The sequence below is a fragment of the Perca fluviatilis genome, chromosome 6 (assembly GCF_010015445.1).
Source record: "Perca fluviatilis chromosome 6, GENO_Pfluv_1.0, whole genome shotgun sequence".
Lineage (NCBI taxonomy): Eukaryota > Metazoa > Chordata > Actinopteri > Perciformes > Percidae > Perca > Perca fluviatilis.
The window spans coordinates 12,348,751-12,368,367 of record NC_053117.1 but is presented as its reverse complement, the minus strand read 5'-3'; the positions used below and the strand labels follow the sequence as shown (position 1 = coordinate 12,368,367).

Below are 19,617 nucleotides of genomic sequence, written 5' to 3'. Positions count from 1 at the left end.
TAATCCTAGTCGCGGGCGCTGGACGGGACATTGACAAGTGCGTCGGTCTTAAACTAGCAAAGACACAAAGACAAGATTGGCTGTAGTGATACATTCTCTCTCTCTCTCTCTCTCCCTGTCAGTTGTAGCTCGCTCTACCTTCTAGTAACGTTGGACACAGCGGTCTCGAGTGAGAGAGAAAAAAGCGTTAAAAGTGTAGCGCTATCACACTTTCCTTTCTCCCCTCATTGGACTAAGTTTGCCGACACTACTGTCTGTGTGCGTGCATCAATAAGTAAGTCTGAGGTCCTGTAGGTACGGGACGATGTTATGCAGGATTTATGAATGTACGTTAGCAACAGGCTAATTCACGAGGGTGCTATTTTATGTGTGAGCTAATATTGCGCATCTGTTCATGTGCGCTGCAAGAGTTATGTTTCTGTTTATTGAATGCGTTATTCAGTGCAAACATAACCGTGAATGTAGTTTAAACTCAGTAATGATGGTATGTTAGGTTATTACTGTCGCTCTGTTGAAGGCAGACGTCCCACTGTACTGTCGTTACGCAGATCACGGACATCTGATTGATTTTACTGCACCGTAGTTAAGTGAAAGTAGGTCATGTTGTAAAACCTACCAGCAGGGCACCATTTACAGAGGGCATTTAAATGTATCTCTAATCGTTTCTATGTTAACTGTTGGCCCATAGTAGTAGGACAAAATATTTATGTAAAGCTACCGCTACCCCCCGACGACGATATCATCGTCCATCACGATGTTTTACTGTAACCATCGTCAACTGCCAATTTAGGGTACATCGCCCAACCCTACTGGTGTGCCAACTTCAAACTAGCTCAGGTTGAATGTAACTACACTCAAACGCAGTCTTGATTTGTTAAGACTCAGTCTTTGGTCAGACCTCAGTTTAAGACTTGGTAACTTTATTGCATTTTGTATGTTTTGCTCCAACTGCCCCCCCAGGGTCGCCGTTCACCCGGGCCAGCTTGAAGAGCAAGAACGAGAACTCGTCTTACTTCAGGAGGAAAGAGAAGAGAATTCGCTTCACCATCCGCCGTCTGGTCAAGTCCCAGAGCTTCTACTGGACTGTTTTGTGTCTGGTTGGCCTCAACACGTTGTGTGTAGCCATAGTACACTATGACCAGCCTGAATGGCTCACCTTTGCATTATGTGAGCATCAGCAGTTGTACTTTATTCAAAGTGAATAATATTCATGTAAACCAATACATGTATGCCAATATTGTGCAACTAGTTATCTTATCAATATTATTATATTTGACCATTTATACATACGTACATTAGAATATCCGCCCAAAAAGTATTCAGTTTCACCCAGTGGCTTCAATTGATATGATTTTTACTTCATAGTGATTTTATTTTATTTTTTTAAAGAAACAACGCGCACACCCAACTTGAAACAAAGGAACAAATCCGCACTCCGGATTTGTTCCTTTGTTCCATAGTGAATTTAAATAAAAACGTTGAAGTCATAATCAATAAAACTCAATCTTGCTTAATTAAAAACACTACAGCCTTACTTGATCTAGTTTGCGTATGATGGCAATTGTTCAAATAAAGATTGCTGTGTAACTGACATTACTGAGTCAGTTTGCTGACTTGTTCTAGTGCTGCTGTGTTATGTTAAGGCTCTGACACACCAACCCGATGGCTGACCGTCAGCAGAAAAGGCAGTCGGACTGATCAGTCGGCTCCCAGAGGTCAAAAAAGTACCTTGGAAGACACCGAAGCGACGCCGACTTGAGCTTACGTTCTGCACGTTCACGAGACGTAATACGTCTCCATAATAGCAGGCGGCACTAATCTGTATTGTCGCCCCAAAAAATGAAAACCGGAAATGGCGGAACATCTCTCTAGACCTAGTAAACACAGAGCACGCTGTCGTCAGTCGTCAGCGCCTTTAGCATTTATCCTGAAATTGTCACTTGTGACCACAGTGGCCGCTGTTTAGCAAAATCGTTGTGCTTTAAAGTTGGCCACTCAAATACTGTGGCTCCTCAACAAACCTTATGCATGTTTCATTTTATTTTGTTTACATTCTATTTGAAACAAAGAATTATGGTTCATAATGTGACTGAGGTGCCACCTTTTCTTCACTCTTTACCTGAAAATCATGTATGTCTTGTTCAGTTTATATGAGTCACACAAAAAGTAGGAGTCCAGAAACCCAGTGACATCATACTACCAAAAACAACACTATTAATACTTATATGACATCATTAAAATAAGCATATACATAAATATATACTCCCAAAAAAACCTAAACCTACACACATACATTTTTACCAGTATGACAAGCTTACTTGTTACTAATTTTATATCAGCTATAATTTGAGCTCCTTCTTAAAATTGTGATGGTGATTTATTATTTTATTGTGCCTGGCACCACACAATGTACAAGTGTAGATACTGATGTTGATATTAAGCCTAGTATTACCTTGTTGGTATTAAACCTAGGCAAACATTTCACAGCACTAGCTCTAGTCTACTGGGCATGAGAAAGTTAAGATTTAGACCAACCTCTATGTATTCTAACTACTGGAAAAGACCTCCTGTAGTAGTAGTAGTAGTAAGTAAGTAAGTAAGTAAGTAAGTAACTATAACCTAACCTTGCCTGAATACTAATATTGTATGCACCTGTTTTCTCTGTAAGTGCCACTGTAATTCATGTTTAAACATCTTGGTGTCGAGAAATGCAGTAGATAGGTTACAGGGAAAACTGCCTAGACAGATGCCCAAACATAAATCACACAAGTATCATTGTACATTTCACAAACACACGTGAGCAAACATGCATCTCACATACTCCATCATTATTAATTTCCAAACAATAGACTCTTTCTGTGTCTTATTTGTTGTGGGCACAGCTGAACAGACAGCAGTAGCTGCACTATTGAATTGTAGAAATCACCAGGGAGGCCCCTTTAAACCAGAGGCATTGATCTGTGTGTTTTCTTATTGTCCCTGGACAGACCTGGCCGAGTTTGTATTCCTGGGCCTGTTTCTGGCAGAGATGTCCATGAAAATGTATGGCCTCGGACCCCAGAACTACTTCCACTCCTCATTCAACTGTTTTGACTTTGGTGTAAGTCGTCCGGATTTCAATCAATCCACATTAGTTTTTAGAGTGTGAGCATCTGTAAAGTTATTTAAATGATTTGGGACTGGTACTTGAGGAAAGTGTGTTTGATTATGGCCAGAATAGCATAGTATACAACAGTATTTGGAGTGTTTGGAAATGAAAACTTTGTTCACAGGTGATTATTGGCAGTATTTTTGAGGTGATCTGGGCTGCCATCAAACCCGGGGCCTCATTTGGGATCAGTGTCCTGCGGGCTCTGAGACTGCTCAGGATCTTCAAAGTCACCAAGTGAGTCATAAAAAATTTGTCTGCCTGTGTGCTAGGAATACTGGTTATTCCATAATGTTTATTTATATATTCATTTGTCTGTTGTGTGTAGGTACTGGAACTCCTTGAGGAACCTGGTCGTATCCCTTCTCAACTCCATGAAGTCTATTATCAGCCTGTTGTTCCTCCTTTTCCTCTTCATCGTGGTCTTTGCTCTGCTGGGCATGCAGCTCTTTGGTGGCCAGTGAGTAATTTGACTGCTGCTGCTCCTTGGGTCCTGTGGTTTTTAATTAAGCCATCAAACCTGATTAACGCAAATTCGCATAAAAACTTCACAGTTATTGCTCAGTCAAATCTGAACACACAGCCATCATATTATGATCTTGGAATTAATGCAAAGTGATGGAAGCCCGGAAATCAGCTTAGAAATTAGAGAAGACTCCTCTTACACTAAAGATCTGTCTTCCCCAACTGCAATGCTTTTAGAGGATGTGCATTCAGAAATGGAAATCAGCCCATATATATATATATAGGGGACTTGCATTTTTTGTTAAGCAAAATCGCAGCCTTCGAAAGATTGTCGTATGCTCGAATACATTGAATTCATACATTATTATGATATAAAAAAGAAACCTCTTAAAATGTACAGTGATATCTTGTATTATTTTTCTTCAATTATCCGTGGTTACAGTGCAAACAGGAACTGTCAGAAGCTAAAGAAATTTGAAAAAACTATGCATAGTATGCGATTTCGGAGGCAGACCCACGCCAGGCTATCTGTGCTCACTGTCTTCATGACAACAACACACTACTATTTTACCAAAATCTATTTATTTGATGAACTTGGAATTATTTTTTACATTTTTAAATTTTTACATTACTAAGGCTCAGAATGTCCCAACAACATGTTTATAGCATCCCAGGAACACAGACACTCTCTTCCATCCAATCATATACAGATATGTATTGTGTGTTGAAAACCTGTGGATCTATAGGCAAAACAAATTCAAATGACACTGAACGTTTAAAAAATTATAACTATCAGTAGTACCACTGATGTCAATTGGTGACATTTCTAAGTAGGCTTAAACTTATTTAGAAAAGTATCAATAAAAGATGTTAAAACTGCAAAACGTTAAAAGGGTTATCAACATCTTTGCATACTGTAAATTAACAATCAAATGTAAAAATATAAGTGATTACTTGAACCTTTTAAACAAATGATAATTAAAGGGGTCTATAATCTAATATCTGGGAGTAAAACTCCCAACTGAATTAGATGAAAATAAAAACAAATTTCACAGGCACAAATTCAGTCTTCTATTTCTTTTTTTGGTTGTCTTTTAATGAGATCCAGACTAAATAAATGCTGCCATGGATTTTTAAGAAGACACATTCTGCTATCATTCCGACCTCCTCTATCTGCATTCTTAACATTGGGGGAGATGTAATTAGGTCCCAGTAGACAGAGATACAAAATGTCAGCATTAGCACAACTCATCCATTTGAGAAGAATAAACACTCAGAGATCAGCCATAAGGTCACAGAGACAGACAACTCAAATGTAATAGGCATATATTTAGCTGGAATAATGTGCAGCAGCCTAATGGAGAGGACGATAACCTGCTCCATCCTCAGGCAGGAGGGACTGTGACTGTGTTGTGGCTTTTAAGCTTGATTACATTCAAAGACTGCTTGTTTTCTCCCTGTAGATTTAATTTTGAAGATGAAACACCAACAACCAACTTTGACACATTCCCAGCAGCGATTCTCACTGTCTTCCAGGTAAAGGTCAACCTCATCATGCTTCACACCCCTGCTCTGCTTGTAACACTGAACTGGACTCAGTAACCTGAGCTTGTGTCTCTCCTGCAGATACTAACTGGGGAGGACTGGAACGCAGTCATGTACCATGGGATCGAATCACAGGGGGGCGTTCACAGGGGGATGTTCTCCTCCATTTATTTCATTGTTCTCACTCTCTTTGGAAACTGTATCCTTCCCGATTGATCCAAATCGCTTCATCCTTTGTGGCTGTCAGCCTTATTGCACTTTCAAAGAATGTTTTATTTTATGATGAATACCTGCAATTGTAGTTATTGATTATGTTTTTATCAATCATTTGATCTTTTCCTGAGACCACACATAACCAGACACACTCCTCAACGTGTTCTTGGCCATTGCTGTCGATAACCTCGCAAATGCCCAGGAGCTCACTAAGGTACAGAATTTCTTTATAGCTTGAGACATCCTGGCTTTATAGCAGTTTACAGTAGGACATATAGGCAGTGGCACCATCTTACCCACAGCATCCACCAATACAAGTATTTTACCTTAAATCAAATCCCACATGCACATGGCCTTTTATACCCCTCCCCCCCTTTTTTGAGGCAAGGCAAGGCAAGGCAGCTTTATTTATATAGCACATTTCAGCAACAAGGCAATTCAAAGTGCTTTACATAAAACATTAAAGAGCAGTTAGAACACAATTAAAAACAATTTAAAAACAAAGTCAAGAATAATAAACAAATTAAAACAAGAATAAAATTGATAGTGCAGTATAAGAATAAAAGTTACAGTGCAGTATAAGAAATTAAAGTTAATAAAATAGATTATTTAAAGAAAAGCAACATCAAAAAGATAGGTCTTTAGCTTAGATTTAAAAGAACTGAGTTGCACCTGACCTGCAGGTTTCTGGGAGTTTGTTCCAGATATGTGGAGCATAAAAACTGAACGCTGCTTCCCCCTGTTTAGTTCTGACTCTGGGGACAACAAGTAGACCTGTCCCAGACAACCTGAGAGGTCTGGGTGGGTCATAGTGTAGTAGCAGATCAGAAATGTATTTTGGCCCTAAACTGTTTAGTGATTTATAAACCAGTAAAAGTATTTTGAAATCAATTCTTTGAGGCACTGGAAGCCAGTGTAGAGACTTCAGTACTGGAGTGATGTGATCCACTTTCCTGGTTTTAGTGAGGACTCGAGCAGCAGCGTTCTGAATCAGCTGCAGCTGTCTGATTGATTTTTTAGGGAGACCTGTAAAGACACCGTTACAGTAGTCAAGTCTACTGAAGATAAAAGCATGGACAAGTTTTTCCAGATCCTGCTGAGACATAAGTCCTCTAACCCTTGATATATTTTTAAGGTGATAATAGGCAGATTTTTTTATTATGTTAATGTGGCTGTTAAAATTTAGGTCTGAGTCCATGACTACACCAAGATTTCTGGCTTTGTCTGTTGTTTTTAACATTGTCGTTTGAAGCTGAGCTCTGACTTTCAATCGTTCCTCTTTTGCTCCAAAAACAACCACCTCCGTTTTTTCTTCATTTAATTTAAGAAAGTTCTGGCACATCCAATCATTAATTTGTTCAATGCACATATTTAATTGTTGTATTGGGCTATAGTTCCCTGGCGATAAGGTTATGTAAATTTGTGTGTCATCTGCATAACTATGGTAACTTATTTTGTTGTTTTCCATAATCTGAGCCAGTGGAAGCATGTAGATGTTGAACAGAAGAGGCCCCAGAACAGAGCCTTGGGGAACTCCGCATGTCATATTTGTATGCTCAGATGTATAATTACCTATAGACACAAAGTAGTCCCTATTCTTTAAATAGGATTCAAACCACTTTAGTACTGAGCCAGAAAGACCAACCCAGTTTTCCAATCGGTCAAGCAATATGTCATGGTCTACTGTATCAAATGCAGCACTGAGATCAAGTAATACTAAGACTGAAATTTTGCCACTATCTGTGTTTAAGTGGATGTCATTAAAGACTTTAACAAGAGCTGTCTCAGTGCTGTGGTGTGGTCGAAAACCTGACTGGAAGGCATCAAAAATGTTGTTTAGCGATAAGAAAATGTTGAGTTGTTGAAAAACCACTTTTTCTATGATTTTACTTAAAAATGGAAGGTTTGATATTGGCCTATAGTTGCTCATTAGTGTCGTGTCTAGATTGTTCTTTTTTAGGAGTGGCTTGATGACTGCAGTTTTCAGGGCCTGTGGGAAGATACCTGAGAGCAGAGATGTGTTTACAATCTGTAGAAGATCAGAAGCCAAACAATTCAAAACATTTTTGAAAACACCCGTTGGTAGAATATCAAGGCAACAGGAGGAGGTTTTCAGATGTTGTATAATGTCCTCCAGGTTTTTAAGGTTGATCGTATGAAATTGTGTCATGTTGGAATTTGTTTTGCGTGCACACTGTGACAACACATATCCTGTACTTGATATGGAGGCACTGACTGTTTGTCTAATTTTCTGAATTTTGTCTGTGAAGAAGGAGGCAAAGTCATTGCAAGCCTCGGTAGACAACAGTTCAGATGCTACCGGTACTGGAGGGTTAGTTAATCTATCAACAGTAGCAAACAAAGCACGTGAATTATTATTGTTTCTGGCGAGAATGTCAGAGAAAAAGGACCGCCTTGCATTTCTTAGTTCCAGATTATAAATGCGAAGTCTCTCTTTATAAGTGTTATAATGGACCTGGAGATTAGATTTTCGCCAACTGCGTTCAGCTTTTCGACACTCTCTTTTTTCTGTTCTCACACCTATAAAATTTCTCCATGGAGATCTTTTCTTACCAGAGACAGCTTTGATCTTAGTTGAGACAGTATGATATGAGGGTACCTTGTTTTACTGGTTTCGTAATACTGTCCACTCTGGAAGATGGTGCTGTTGTAGTATGACTGATGTAATACCAGATCAGTAACTCATCATAATGAACTGGCAAGATCCTTTGTAGCTCTGTAATATCTCACCACTAAAGGAGAGCCTGCTATCCACTATGCGAGCCACTTCTTTAAGAAGTTCATGTTGACATGTCTTGTCCATTTGCAAATGCCAGTGAGTAAGTGAATAAATTGAGTTTGATCCCTAAAAGTGCTCCTAAGATAATGACAAAGTCTCAAGTAGTAGTCTTAGCCAGCAAAAACAAATAAAGCCCACTAGGGCTGTATTCAACCAAAGAAAATCTTGGTTGACTGAAATTCTACCTAGTCTTCAACCAATTGATTGGTTGATGGGAAAAAAATATCTGCATGCTATCTCTATATTAATTTAATTGTCCACAGTGAGTGCACTCTACCTGGTAGCCTTTTTTCCTGAGGCCACTATACATTTTTAATGCTTTGCAGTGGAAGCGCCGCATATTCACACAATGCTACAAACACCAGCAGCATGACGAGGCTGAGCGCTGCACGTTTGGAGTTTTTTTCTAGGTCGCAGATAGTTGAATAATGTTTTGGTAACTTTGCGTAAAAAGAAAAAAGCTGCGCTCATCACTGTTACTTTTTACCCAGTTGTCTCTTCACAGTGGAGGAGTGGCCGCATGAAATACCACAAAAAAACAATCGTCACATCCTACATGTACTGAAGTGCTGAACAACAACAACAGAGGAGAAATGAATACTGCTGGATCGTATATACATCTGTCCTCCCTGAGTCTCTGTTCTCTAAAAGAGTACCAGGATAGGAAGAGATCGAGCCCATTGAACTACTAGAAGACTTTTAATGTGAAACATTTGTGCAGGGTGTGTTAAGCATTGACAGTAGCTTCAACAGCAATCCAAAACAGGAAAGTGGAAGTGAGTGGAAATAATTAGTAAGTCAGTGAAGAAAGAAACTGAGAGCAGCAGAGTAGTGAGCATGATAACTCTCTTGTTGTACTGATGGAATTAGTGCAGTGGAAATGCAGATTATACTAGTGTATTTATTTACCTGGTAAACCTCTACAATTAGAAATAAAGGGCTGTCTCAAATATAAGCCTGTTTTAAATAAAGTTGTGGTTCTCTCTGCCGTTTAGTTAAATGTGAGAATTTGCAGGAGGACATTTGGGAATCGGATTGGCTGGTGGATCACCAACAATACTGTAACTGTACTGTACTCCACAGATAAACTCATCATATGTGTGTATGTATGTATTTGTGTGTGTGTGTGTGCGTGCGTGCGTGCGTGCGTGCATGCGTGCGTGTGTGTTTTGCACATACTGTCCAGGATGAAGAGGAGCAAGAGGTGGCCATCAATAAGAAGCTCGCACTCCAGAAGGCCATGGAGGTAAAGGAGGTCAGCCCCATGTCAGCCACTAACATGTCCATCACAGCGTAAGTCAATCTCTTCTAATGTTTGTTCTGGCTTAAGACACATTGGAATTTGGGGTACTTTTGTAGTTCAGTTTGCTGTTTTGTCAATACATGCAGGATGCACATACAGAATTTTAAAATGTAATTCTCTCTATCGTGCCCTATTATTCAGTGTCCAAAATAGTTTTTTTTGTTTGGGGGACAATCCATGGCTATAGCTAAAAAGATTTACATTCTACTTATAGCCTAAATATGTAGAATCCCTCCATAGTTGTCGTTTTTCCTGTTTATTTGTGTGAGGCCTTCACTGTTTCTCTGTCTGAATTTAAACAAACATACACAACCTAGTCAGAATTTTCTTTCATTGATACTTGCATGCATGGTCTCTGTTTGATTCAGCTCTTGGGTTGCTATGCCAGAGGATACTTGCTATTTGCTATCCCAAAGCAAAATGTTGATTAACCTCCTCAGAGTCTATGTCAGACTGAAAGTCAATGTTAATCTCCTCACCTACACACATGCTTTTCTTCACAAGACAGATCCCTGTTTTCTGTTTCCTAAATAACCTCTAATGTATCTGACTACATGGACTACAAATTATAACATCCAGTGACAGAATACTACTCACAAATAGATATATATATATATATATATATTTTACATCCAGTATGTCCTTGATATCCAATTATATTTTTGACTTGTAAGTAGATTGGGCACTGTAAACCACACATATACTGTACAGCATGTTTGATATTGGGATAGACAGATATTTAACAAAAAGCTTTACAGAACAAGCAAAGACAGCTGTTTTGCAATTCAGTGTAACCATTCACAAGGCTTATTATGGACTTACTGTAGATTCCCCAGGCAGTATATGATAGTGTATACTAGGGGTGGGACAAAAAATCGATATGGAAATATATCGTTATCCTTCTTCGTGCGATACGAGAATCGATACGCAGGCGCCAAATATCTATTTTTTAATTACTAAAATAAGGCGCTCTAAAGAGATTTCCCTGCTCCAAGTGGCGCTACTTCATGGCTCCTTGAAGTGGTGCTCAACACATGAATGAGGGAAACTTGAACCTAAGTTATCTAGCTGAAGAGGAAGAGGTACAGTGCCTTGCGAAAGTATTCTGCCCCCTTGAACGTTTCGACCTTTTGCCACATTTCAGGCCTCAAACATAAAGATATAAAACTGTAATTTTTTGTGAAGAATCAACAACAAGTGGGTCCCAATTATGAAGTGGAACGAAATTCATTGGCTATTTCAAACTTTTTTAACAAATAAAAAACTGAAAAAGTGGGCGTGCAAAATTATTCAGCCCCTTTACTTTCAGTGCAGCAAACTCTCTCCAGAAGTTCAGTGAAGATCTCTGAATGATCCAATGTTGACCTAAATGACTAATGATGATAAATAGAATCCAGCTGTGTGTAATCAAGTCTCCGTATAAATGCACCTGCTCTGTGATAGTCTCAGAGGTCCGTTTAAAGCGCAGAGAGCATCATGAAGAACAAGGAACACACCAGGCAGGTCCGAGATACTGTTGTGGAGAAGTTTAAAGCCGGATTTGGATACAAAAAGATTTCCCAAGCTTTAAACATCCCAAGGAGCACTGTGAAAGCGATAATATTGAAATGGAAGGAGTATCAGACCACTACAAATCTACGAAGACCTGGCCGTCCCTCTAAACTTTCAGCTCATACAATGAGAAGACTGATCAGAGATGCAGTCAAGAGGCCCATGATCACTCTGGATGAACTGCAGAGATCTACAGCTGAGGTGGGAGACTCTGTCCATAGGACAACAATCAGTCGTATACTGCACAAATCTGGCCTTTATGGAAGAGTGGCAAGAAGAAAGCCATTTCTTAAAGATATCCATAAAAAGTGTTGTTTAAAGTTTGCCAAAAGCCACCTGGGAGACACATCAAACATGTGGAAGAAGGTGCTGTGGTCAGATGAAACCAAAATCGAACTTTTTGGCAACAATGCAAAACGTTATGTTTGGCGTAAAAGCAACACAGCTCATCACCCTGAACACACCATCCCCACTGTCAAACATGGTGGTGGCAGCATCATGGTTTGGGCCTGCTTTTCTTCAGCAGGGACAGGGAAGATGGTTAAAATTGATGGGAAGATGGATGGAGCCAAATACAGGACCATTCTGGAAGAAAACCTGATGGAGTCTGCAAAAGACCTGAGACTGGGACGGAGATTTGTCTTCCAACAAGACAATGATCCAAAACATAAAGCAAAATCTACAATGGAATGGTTCACAAATAAACATATCCAGGTGTTAGAATGGCCAAGTCAAAGTCCAGACCGGAATCAAAACAAAAATCTGGAAAAAAAAAAAAAAAACTTTTTCCCAACCCCCCTTTTCCATCCAACCTCACTGAGCTCGAGCTGTTTTGCAAGGAGGAATGGGCAAAAATGTCAGTCTCTCGATGTGCAAAACTGATAGAGACATACCCCTAGCGACTTACAGCTGTAATCGCAGCAAAAGGTGGCGCTACAAAGTATTAACTTAAGGGGGCTGAATAATTTTGCACGCCCAATATTTCAGTTTTTTATTTGTTTAAAAGGTTTGAAATATCCAATAAATTTCGTTCCACTTCATGATTGTGTCCCACTTGTTGTTGATTCTTCACAAAAAATTACAGTTTTATATCTTTATGTTTGAGGCCTGAAATGTAGCAAAAGGTCGAAAAGTTCAAGGGGGCCGAATACTTTCGCAAGGCACTGTATTCAACGGGATAGCGGACAGCAGTTTGAGGAAAGTAACGGATTCCCCAGCCATGTTTAAGTCCAAAGTCTGGATCCATAGTTGCCCTATGGTTCTGTAATTTTAATTTACAGACTGAAAAACTAGTGCTGCAGAATTGTGCGGTTTTCTAACAGTTTGGACTTGCAGTGAATAAAGAGAGAAAACATGCACTTAACCTTTTCATGGGCATTTTGTATTTAGATTTAGACCGATATCGTGATGTATAATTATAGGATTGTCTAGCGATATATTGATTATTGCAGAATTGCTGTATTGTGATATTATCGGTATCGTGAGCCATGTATCGTGTACCATATCGTGAGGTACCTTGTGATTCCCACCCATAGTGTATACTAAAATATGAACTCATAGTTCTTATATACAGTGTACTGCTTTATTCTTGTTTAACATATTTTATATACAGAACAGTCTACATTGCATTGTTGTTAACTCTTCTTTACCATTCCTCTAAATATACTGCTTTGTATGCTGTTTTGTGTTCTTTAACAAACTGTGTTATTATGCATGTTAAGGCTCATTTGTATACATAGAGTTTGTGTAACAAAGATCATAAGAGTACTGCTCTGGAGTCGTAAATAATCTCATTGGTGGTGTTGATCCTCATCGAGTAGCGTCAAAAAGACTTATTCACTGTTTCCACTGAGCCCCTGGTACATACCCTATGTGGCAAAGCAACAAGGCAAAAATAATACACCTTTAATCTTGAGGTGCAGAGTTTAAGTACATTTTAATGTATTAGCATTGCAGGATGCTTCAAAATATATCCTTAGACTTATAATGACTTCAAATTGTATTAGTTTGTGACTTGACTAGACTGTGAAGGAGGGACATTTGGTCAAAAGGCAATTGATATAAATGCCAGTAGTTTTATCTTCTTTCATTCTGATCTTTAAAGTTGCACTAATCAATACTTTTAAATAAATAATAGATTAAATGACTGTGTGTAATGTAAAAGTAGTCACTCGTAGTGAAAAAATCACAGAGAATTACCGACTCGACTCTGCAGTCGCCCTCAGCCCTGTGGAGCTTTTAAGCATCTTTTCGCTCATTTTAGTTTTATAGTCAACAAACTCCACTCTCATCAACCTTTCTTCCAGCGGCAGCATGCAGCTGTATTTTAGTGATAAAGCTCTGACAAACCCATTGTCCAGCACCAAACAGCTGACAGACAGAGATAGCAACTATCTGAGGAGCATTTAACAGCTAAAGAGCCAGAGATTTTCCTCAGTAGTTGGTGGAGACCAAAACAAAGCTAAAAGGAGCGTGAATATTGGACTTATATACAAACCCCATTCCAGTTGAATGCTAATGTTGTTCCTTGTTTGCTGAATGTGTAAATAGGCAACAGCTAACATATTTACTGTAACAACTTTATAAGGTTGCCTACAAGTGGTCTACAAAAAAATATGAATGTAGCATGTAAGTCCTGCAAGTTGTTAATGGTTTTGATTTTGTTTACCTAATCTAAACCAAATGTAAGAGCTACTAGACAACTAGGCTGTGGAAGTTGTGCCCCAATTCAAACCACAACTGAGACTATTTGCACTTTAAGTGGGGCCAGTTACATGTAAATTAAAAATTGTCTTACATAGAGAAACCATAGGCCATTTTGCCATCAGTAAAACTATAATGTGATTACACTGATTACATTGTTTTTAATCAAAACATGCAAAGCTCACCTGATTCCTCATGAGTAGACTTGACCATATTCATGGATTTAACATGATTGCCAATAGCAGCACAATATACTTTGTGTCACCACACAAACATTACTAGCTGCTGCAATCGAGCTACAGCATTACTGAGTTTTTGGCACAGACCTCAATATTAAGACAAATATTTTAAAGCTTCACCCTTGACATTGTTCTTGTATCCAGAGCAGCTTTACCTCTACAAATATCCGTAAAATTCAATTTGCTTTTTGTATTTTGTGTTCAGTATAACCCTACTCTTTTATATCTGGGCTTTAATGGTATTTATCTTGCCCATTTTAGCATAAATAATATGTAATGAATAAACTGTCACTATGGCAGTCAAAATGTCCCTGATGTTCCATTTGTATGACATTTCCTTTCTGGTTCAGTCTCAGCCTTGTGTTCTCTGAGCTTTGACTGCCCGTTGCGTTAAAATGTGAAGGGAGACTAAATGACACAGAGAAGACAGAAATGTTGAATGGTGTCTGGCTATTTTTTCTGACTTCATCCTATATGGTGTTCCCCTTCCCCGTTTTTGTTTTGTGCATGTGCAGTTTTCTAACACGCAGTCGAGGTAACGCGCACTCTAGCAGCTCATCCATCTGCAGCGTTAACTCACTGTGAGTTATTACCTCTCTGTTACAATTTTTAAATCCTCCCATTACCCTTCTTTCATCCCTGTTTTTCTGCTGTCTAACCCTGTCTTCTTCTGGTGTCATTATGTCATTCTTCTGTGTGAATTGTCCAACACAACATGACAGCTCCTCTGTGATCACACCTTCTGGTAGAGCTGCGTGAGTGTTTCAATATTTTCATTACTGTGTTCTGTTTTTATTGCTTCCCTGTGATGAACAAGTGTCACAAGTGTCTGTGTCAGTGATCATGCTATCTGACTGTTTGTGATCGACACCCTTATGTCTGAGAATTATTGTTTTCAATAACTGCACCTCTGCTTCTGTAGATTTGAAGATAGCACATATCATTGTTCATAATGTATGTGTGTTCATTATGTATAATATCAAGTATGATTAATTTTCCCAAGCTGGTTGTAAATATGTATTGTACTGTATGTTATATTGCTTTAGGCATGTGTTATACAGATGAAGAACATGACTGCTCAGTAGAAACACAGACAGATGCTGAGTGACTTAGTAGTTGGACACAGCAGTTGTTGAGTTACTATCATTCTTCATCGTCATGCACTAAGAACACAAAAATAAGCCTTAGTAACTTAATAACCATGACAAATAAGTGGAAAGCTTTCGAGTATATTGATTACCCTATAACAATACAACGTATTGTCATGAACGGGTTCGTATAATATTTTATGAAAACTTATGCACAACAATTTCTATGATATCCTACAAAATTAAGACGACCGCCGGCCGGTCACATGACAGTTAAGTTTAGCCAACAAAATGTGACTATGAGCCTGGTACAGGGCACTGTGAGGGGACAGTTGCTTCAGTGGCCGTTGCGGTTATGTTTTCCTTACTGTAAGTAGTACTCCCGGGGAAACCCGTTTCCTGGGTAAAGGTGTTGTGTTTCTCACTTAACTTCTTCTGGGACATGAACTCCGCTTGAACGCCCTGTGTTTTAGGACCCAACCATCCACCCCAACCTCCTCCTTTCAATCTTTGCAGTCTTATACAGCAGCCGTCAATGTGGTGCATACAGTAATAAATATGGAATACATACCAATTTACAGTGTATTAATTTTCATAGCTTTATGTACAAATGGTTCATGTGAACAGCCTGAACAATAACAGTACCAGATACTTTAAACATTACCACACTACATCCAAAATTGTTGTAGCACCTTTATTAAGTGATGTTAGGACAAACCACTAAGAGTTTGCTTATTGCTGCTGCTACAATTTCTGTAATATGCAGACTTTGTTACCAACAAGCAAGGGGATGGTTTACCATCCTATTCTCAGATCAGATCACACACACTCGTTAATTAAAACGAATTAGAGCACATTTTTGTTTTTATTAGGTAAGCCAAACACACAGCTCTTTTACGCTGTAGTAGCACAGGTGTGTATTCAGTGTTTGTCTCCTGTCCCCATTATTCCTCCTGCTTCTTCTCAGCAAAACAATTTCTTTTGGGTTTTTGTATAATTTTGCATCTGTACTTTACATGTTTCTCCACTTGTTAGTTATCTGAAGCTTATTTGCCCCGCTCCCCTTGTCTTCTGTCTGTAACTTGTTTCTGCCCCTTTGAAGTTCCTTCTCTCCCTGTGTTTGCTTCTCTGTTTGTTGCTCCCTTTTTGTGTTTGTAGGAGTTATGTCTGCACCCCAGTCCACTACCTGAGGTAAACCCAACTGCCTGCTAGCGAGGTGGTCGATGATGATTACATGTTTAACATATACTTCATCATGATCTCATTATTTACATTCTTGAAAGCAAGACCACACACATAAAACAGAGCTGCCCTGCATTCCTATCATGCTCACCATGTTACAGGCTTTTCTGTTCATTCAATGAGTCCAGTCCCATATTGTCCATCCATAGTGCAGTGTGCTTGCTCTTAAAGTTTTACATATATAGAATAGTGGGCACGAAGAATGCTACTGTAGAGAAAGTGGGATAAAGTTATTTTGTGTTCCTAATATGTGTATTGATCAGATTCACTTCTCTGATGAAATGGCTCTTAAAGAGATGGCATTGTAAGATATAATTTCACAACTGTGAGGAGATAGGACTGTTTTTAGTTTACACGGTATGAAAAGTGCATGCAATCAGCCATTTCAAAGTACTGTATTACACACCGACATTGACAGAAAAAAGTAGCATGTCAAAGCATGGTAATGTGGCCATGCTTGGCCTTTGTTCAGACATATCCATGAAAGTGCTCTCTCCATAGTAGCCTGTGATAAATGGACCCAGTGGTTTGCTGTGTTGAAAGCTCCATTGCACCTTGGTCATACTGTAAATCATTCAGCATGTAGGGACTATGTGTGTCATCCTGAGATGTAAAATGAAATATACAACAGGTATTATGTGCCATGAAGTATAAAGTACATACATAGTGAATGTGTCATGCCTCAAATGAAACCATATCTGTAAGTGTATCCACTGGAAATGCTTATTCCCTTTGTAGAAATGACAATCTGTTGTTGTGACGCTGACGTGGAAGTAGAGGGATTTAGAAAATGATTTCCACAGAATTTTATATGTTAATATTAATGTAATTGGTTTTGATTTGTCTGGTTCTTCTGCCCCTCCCCCAGTAAGGAGCAGCAGAAGTCAATGAAGACAATGTCGGTGTGGGAGCAGAGGGCCAACCAGCTGAGGAGGCAGAACCAAGCGAGCTGCGAGGCCCTCTACAGTGAGCTGGATCTTGAGGAGCGTCTTCGCCTGTCCTCTGCCCTGAACATCCGGCCTGACATGAAGACCCACCTCGACCGGCCGCTGGTTGTTGAGCCTCGCGACGGGCCTTTGCTGGCCGGCCATCAACACCACCATCACAAGCCCTCCATGCCAGAGGAGGCAGAGACTGCCAATGACCCTCCCCCTCCTGTGCCTCACCAGGCCCGTCGCCACCACCGCCACAGAGACAGGGACCGGGCCAGAACAAGAGAGGGGACGAATGATAACAGTGGCACCAGTAAGGACGGGGGCCACCATGTCCATCACAGCCGCTCCAAAGACCATGACAGCAGCCGGGGCAAAGAGGGGAAGAGCGAGAGGTCCCGAAGCCAAGAAGGAGGCAGGAGACCTCACCATCAGAGCTCAGTTGATGACAGCGGAGGTGGAGGAGCCATGAGCGAGAAAGAGCATCGGCATCATCATTCACACCGACAGTCCAGAGGGGGCAATGGGACAGTGAACAGTGGCGGGAGGGGAGAGCGAAGATCCCGCCACAAAAATGGACGTTCGTCTAACAGGGATGGGGATAGGAATTCCAGAGGAGACAGTGGTGCCAATGGAGAGCGGAGGAGACATCGGACTCATGGATCCAAGGGCCAATCCACAGTTGAAGGAGAGGTGTCCAATGAGAAAGAGAAGAGTCACAGGTAAAAATTGATACTTGTGACTTCACAGTCTCTGTGGCTCTTTAGCTCTGTATTAAAAGTTAGGGATGGGCCAAATCCAGATTTTTGGGGTTCGGCCGAATACCGAATCCACTGGTTACGATTCCCGCCGAACCCGAAACCGAACCGAATCCTACTCCCATCCTCAGTCCATTAACACAGTAAACACATTAATGAAGTAAACAACGTCCACAGCCTCTAAAATAGTTAAATGTGTAACCAAGGGTTTCCTTAGCTAATGTTAGCTAACAAGCAGCAGTCGCTCCGCTCCCACTGTAGGGAGACTCCGAGAGAACGGCTGACAGCCCGGGAGAGGCTGTCTGGTTTACACAAGTTTTTAGCTGTGACTGTCCTTCTTTTGCCATACCTGGGGTTGCTGCGTTTTGGCTGCTGTCTGTAGATTCCTTCATGCGCGGCTCGTATTTTTTCGGATGTTTCATGCGCAGGTGTTTTGGCAGCGGCGATGTGTCGGTGTGTTGTTTGGGGTCCTTGCCGCCACGGAACAGGTTGGAAATGCGGGTGGGCGTGTGGCTCGGCTTGGGTCGCTTTCTTTTGGCTGGGGGCGCGGCCGGGTGGCGCTTTTTCTGCTCGCGAGTTCCATTTTCACTTTCTCACAGCCTAATGCATTGAACAATCCACCTACATTACGTCAACCAGCGTAGCGCCCACTGGTCACAAGCATAGGGTTGGGTAAAAAAAAAAAAAAAAAAAATTATACTCAAGTAAAAGTACAAAAGCATTAGTACTTAAAGTATATGCATATATTTAATAGAATATACTTAAAGTACCGAAAGTAAAGTAAAAAAGTAAAAGTTCTCATTATGCAGAATGGCCCATTTCCCAGAAATAGCCTGCTCCCTAACAGCTAGCTGTTAGCACATACTCTATACTGTATTGCTCAGGACCCAAGGAAGCCCAGTTTCGAGTGTCGTTTGAAGTTGTTTGGAAAATTGATCAACATAAAGTTGAGTCATCAAATTTAGAACCGGGTTGTAAGTTCTTTGTAGTCAGTAGCCAGGATTCCATCAAAGCAGTACAAATTTAAACCGAATTTCAGACGAAAAAAAAAGGCAAATGTATGCACATTTCCATCCACTACATGCAACTTTAGCAAGTTGGTTCATTGAACTAAGAAATAGGTGGCACTAATTCTCCAGTCAGGTGCCATTATAACATTGCAGTAGAAGAAGATGCAATAAGATGGCATAATCAAAAGAGCATCAGTCAAACCCCAATTGGTGGGGAAAACATGTAGAAAACCTGATGTAAATATGTTACGCTCCACACAGGTCTGGTGTTTTCATCTGCCGCCATTTTTCGTCTCTCCAGGAAGCTTCAGCAGACATTTAAGTCACATGCTTCCAAGCATAAAAACCTTTTTTGCGATATTTCAAGGTTTTTCACTAATTTTCGACCTTGCCTTCTGGAATGAAAAAATAATAATTGCACTGAAAGAGATCATCAAAGGTTTTCAGTGACCCCGCAGTATTAAATGGTATTTCTACTAATCGGTAAATATTTAGCCATATCCATCAGTCAAATAAATGTCACTGACATTGGTGGCAGGTAACAAATCATTGGGCCATCAGCAGGAGATATTAATTAAGAAAATACAGTATATTCATATCTAAGATGCTATCTCTGTTCT

At 40.0% G+C, this 19,617-nt stretch overlaps 1 protein-coding gene across 1 annotated transcript in view; it reads left to right on the top strand.

Annotated features, from left to right (window-relative positions):
* LOC120561038 (voltage-dependent N-type calcium channel subunit alpha-1B-like) overlaps positions 1-19,617 on the top strand; it is a 261,579-nt gene that overhangs the window by 186,918 nt on the left and 55,044 nt on the right. The window contains exons 12-23 of the mRNA XM_039804005.1: positions 952-1,167; positions 2,988-3,100; positions 3,273-3,385; positions 3,477-3,608; positions 5,077-5,149; positions 5,240-5,357; positions 5,518-5,585; positions 9,358-9,464; positions 14,483-14,548; positions 14,690-14,722; positions 16,214-16,246; positions 17,166-17,951. Of these exons, the coding sequence (XP_039659939.1) occupies positions 952-1,167; positions 2,988-3,100; positions 3,273-3,385; positions 3,477-3,608; positions 5,077-5,149; positions 5,240-5,357; positions 5,518-5,585; positions 9,358-9,464; positions 14,483-14,548; positions 14,690-14,722; positions 16,214-16,246; positions 17,166-17,951 (1,858 nt within the window). The remainder of the gene's footprint in view (positions 1-951; positions 1,168-2,987; positions 3,101-3,272; positions 3,386-3,476; positions 3,609-5,076; positions 5,150-5,239; positions 5,358-5,517; positions 5,586-9,357; positions 9,465-14,482; positions 14,549-14,689; positions 14,723-16,213; positions 16,247-17,165; positions 17,952-19,617) is intronic.